Below are 2545 nucleotides of genomic sequence, written 5' to 3'. Positions count from 1 at the left end.
TTGAGGAACATAAAGGTATTGAGGAACATATAGGTATTGAGGAACATATAGGTATTGAGGAACATATAGGTATTGAGGAACATAAAGGTATTGGGGAACATAAAGTTATTGAGGAACATATAGGTATTGAGGAACATAAAGGTATTGAGGAACAAATAGGTAGTGAGGAACACATAGGTATTGAGGAACACCTTGAGGAACATAAAGGTATTGAGGAACATATAGGTATTGAGGAACATATAGGTATTGAGGAACATATAGGTATTGAGGAACATAAAGGTATTTAGGAACACAGGTATTGAGGAACATATAGGTATTGAGGAACATAAAGGTATTGAGGAACATATAGGTATTGAGGAACATAAAGGTATTGAGGAACATAAAGGTATTGAGGAACATATAGGTATTGAGGAACATATAGGTATTGAGGAACATACAGGTATTGAGGAACATATAGGTAGTGAGGAACACATAGGTACAGGGCAACCTATAGGTACCAGGAAACATAGGATCTGGGGAACATAGGTACCATGGAACATCAGTATGAACCCCTCAGATTTCTCTCCTCTCAGCTGAAGTTACTTAGTGGAGCTGCTGCAGTTCTTCATGCTTCTGATTCATTCATCCCCATCAATTATTTAAACAAAACTCACACCGTCTTCTCACACATAATGCATGACTAGAATCTATTTTTGGGTCAGGCTTTTTTATTTTTCTCCTTTGCTCATAAAATCAAAGCACCCTTTTTCTCTGGTGTCTTTGTTTGTCTGCCCCCACAGGTCCCGGTGCAGTCGTGGTTTGACGACATGACAGACACGGAGCTGCTGGATCTGATCCCTCTGTTTGAGGGTCTCAGTAAAGAGGAGGACGTTTACAGTTCCTTACAGAGCCTGAGGAACAGGTAGCAGATGGTTTACCTGCCTTTGCCCTGCTGAACAGGAGCCTCTGTAGTCCCCCTCCGGTCCCTCAACAAACCGGGTCACTGGTGACTAACCGGTATCTCCTGCTGATCCATGGACTCTTCTCCGGGACTCTTACGAACAAATATATTACTGTATGTAAATAGTAAATGTTTCTAAAAGGGAAAATAAAATGTCCAATAATTTTTTATCAGAGAGGCAGTTTTACTATGTTATTAAGATTCTGTGAGAAATATTTTAGTTAATAAAACAATCAAATTCATGGAGCAGTTTTTTTTGTTTTTTTTTTACAGGAAGTGACTTTTTTGTTGTATTGAGCAGTTTTCTGCAAGTTTGATGATCCAAATTTTGGTTCCAACAACTGTGATTTTACCTTTTCTTACAGAATGAAGTGCCTTCATTACTGTGCCGGTTTTGTTGTGTCAGGTTATGGGCTGCACGTTTTTAATCCTGTGTTTTCACTCAGATCTACGAAAATCCTTTTATGTAAAAAAATTAAAATAATTTAAAAAACGGAGTCCTTTCAGGAACATTTAATCTGAGTAAAGTGAAACAAGTAATTTATAGAAATTTATGAAAACATTGGACCCAGATGATTACATGGTTCTGAGTTTAGTAGCATTGAATTGTGGAATTCACTGGAAAYGTGATTTGTGGATGATTCGATCTTYGGCAGTGACTGTAAATGAAACTCTGAAAATCTGTTTTGCTTTTTGAAGGAAACACAATTTGTGTGTGATCACCGTCCACCAGTAACTGACCAGTTTGTAGTTCCAAATATGCGAAGCAGCAGAGCTCAGAGCGTCTTTTGAAACAAATGCGTTGCAATGGAAATGCCATTGAAATTGAAAAAAATTCAACAAGCTCAAAACGCAGATTTAAAGCTGAAAGCCATTTATGAAAAATCACCTGATCTTTAAAAGAAAGTTTAACACAAATCAGTTTAGAYGAGTACATTGTGTCTGTATAATGGTGTAAATTTACAGGTTGAATTTGTTCAGTTTTAATGGTGTGACTATGTAGCAGCCTTTGCATTTGCATAGAAAGACGTACAGCTCGGCTGATTCACGCAATAACTTGTAACTACAAAATGGTCTAATGTCAAACTCCTAATGAAAGTCTAAAAAAAATAAAGATTAGTTTAAATTCTGTCTATTTGGGAGGGGGGGGTGCATTTGTAAAGAAAGGCTTTTGGCATTGTACTGTACAACATGATTAAAGTTGCAAGTTTGCACACTGTTGGCATGTTTTCACAATGTTTTGACTTTAATGTATTATTCAGAGTAAATCAGAATGCGAAAAATAACGGATTAGCGAGACGGTTACAAATTGGACTGCTGCTGTTTGGATATTTGAATATGACTCTTATCACRTCAACTCAGTATGACATCTAATTTTCTGGTATTTTAGTAAACAATACTGTCAAGCTAACTCAAATAAAGATATATATTATTATCTAGATCAGAGGTTCTCACACTGGGGTCCAAGGACCCCCAGGGGTCCGCGAGATGTATCTTGGGGTCTTCAAAATGTTTCACTAAATTGTTAATTTAGTTATTATTTTTAAAAATGCAAGAACAATGAAGTACTAAAACAAACATAATAATTTATATATATATATATAT

General features: G+C 36.4%; 2 protein-coding genes across 5 annotated transcripts in view; both read left to right on the top strand.

Moving 5' to 3' along the window:
• Positions 1-773, top strand: part of LOC106513387 (uncharacterized) — a 2528-nt gene extending 1755 nt beyond the window's left edge. For 2 of the 4 annotated variants that reach the window (XM_014002186.1, XM_014002185.1), the window contains exon 3: positions 10-773. In XM_014002186.1, coding sequence (XP_013857640.1) covers positions 10-287 — 278 coding nt within the window. In that variant the 3' untranslated portion in view covers positions 288-773. The remainder of the gene's footprint in view (positions 1-9) is intronic. The other 2 variants (XM_014002187.1, XM_014002188.1) reach the window with 2 other exon arrangements.
• ctdspla (CTD (carboxy-terminal domain, RNA polymerase II, polypeptide A) small phosphatase-like a) overlaps positions 1-2161 on the top strand; it is a 37811-nt gene extending 35650 nt beyond the window's left edge. Inside the window, exon 7 of the mRNA XM_014002184.1 lies at positions 780-2161. Coding sequence (XP_013857638.1) covers positions 780-905 — 126 coding nt within the window. The 3' untranslated portion in view covers positions 906-2161. The remainder of the gene's footprint in view (positions 1-779) is intronic.
• Positions 2162-2545: the final 384 nt, after the last annotated feature.

The sequence above is a fragment of the Austrofundulus limnaeus genome, unplaced genomic scaffold (assembly GCF_001266775.1).
Source record: "Austrofundulus limnaeus strain Quisiro unplaced genomic scaffold, Austrofundulus_limnaeus-1.0 Scaffold12, whole genome shotgun sequence".
NCBI lineage: Eukaryota > Metazoa > Chordata > Actinopteri > Cyprinodontiformes > Rivulidae > Austrofundulus > Austrofundulus limnaeus.
The sequence above is the reverse complement of the archived record's forward strand: the minus strand, read 5'-3'. Positions and strand labels throughout refer to the sequence as shown.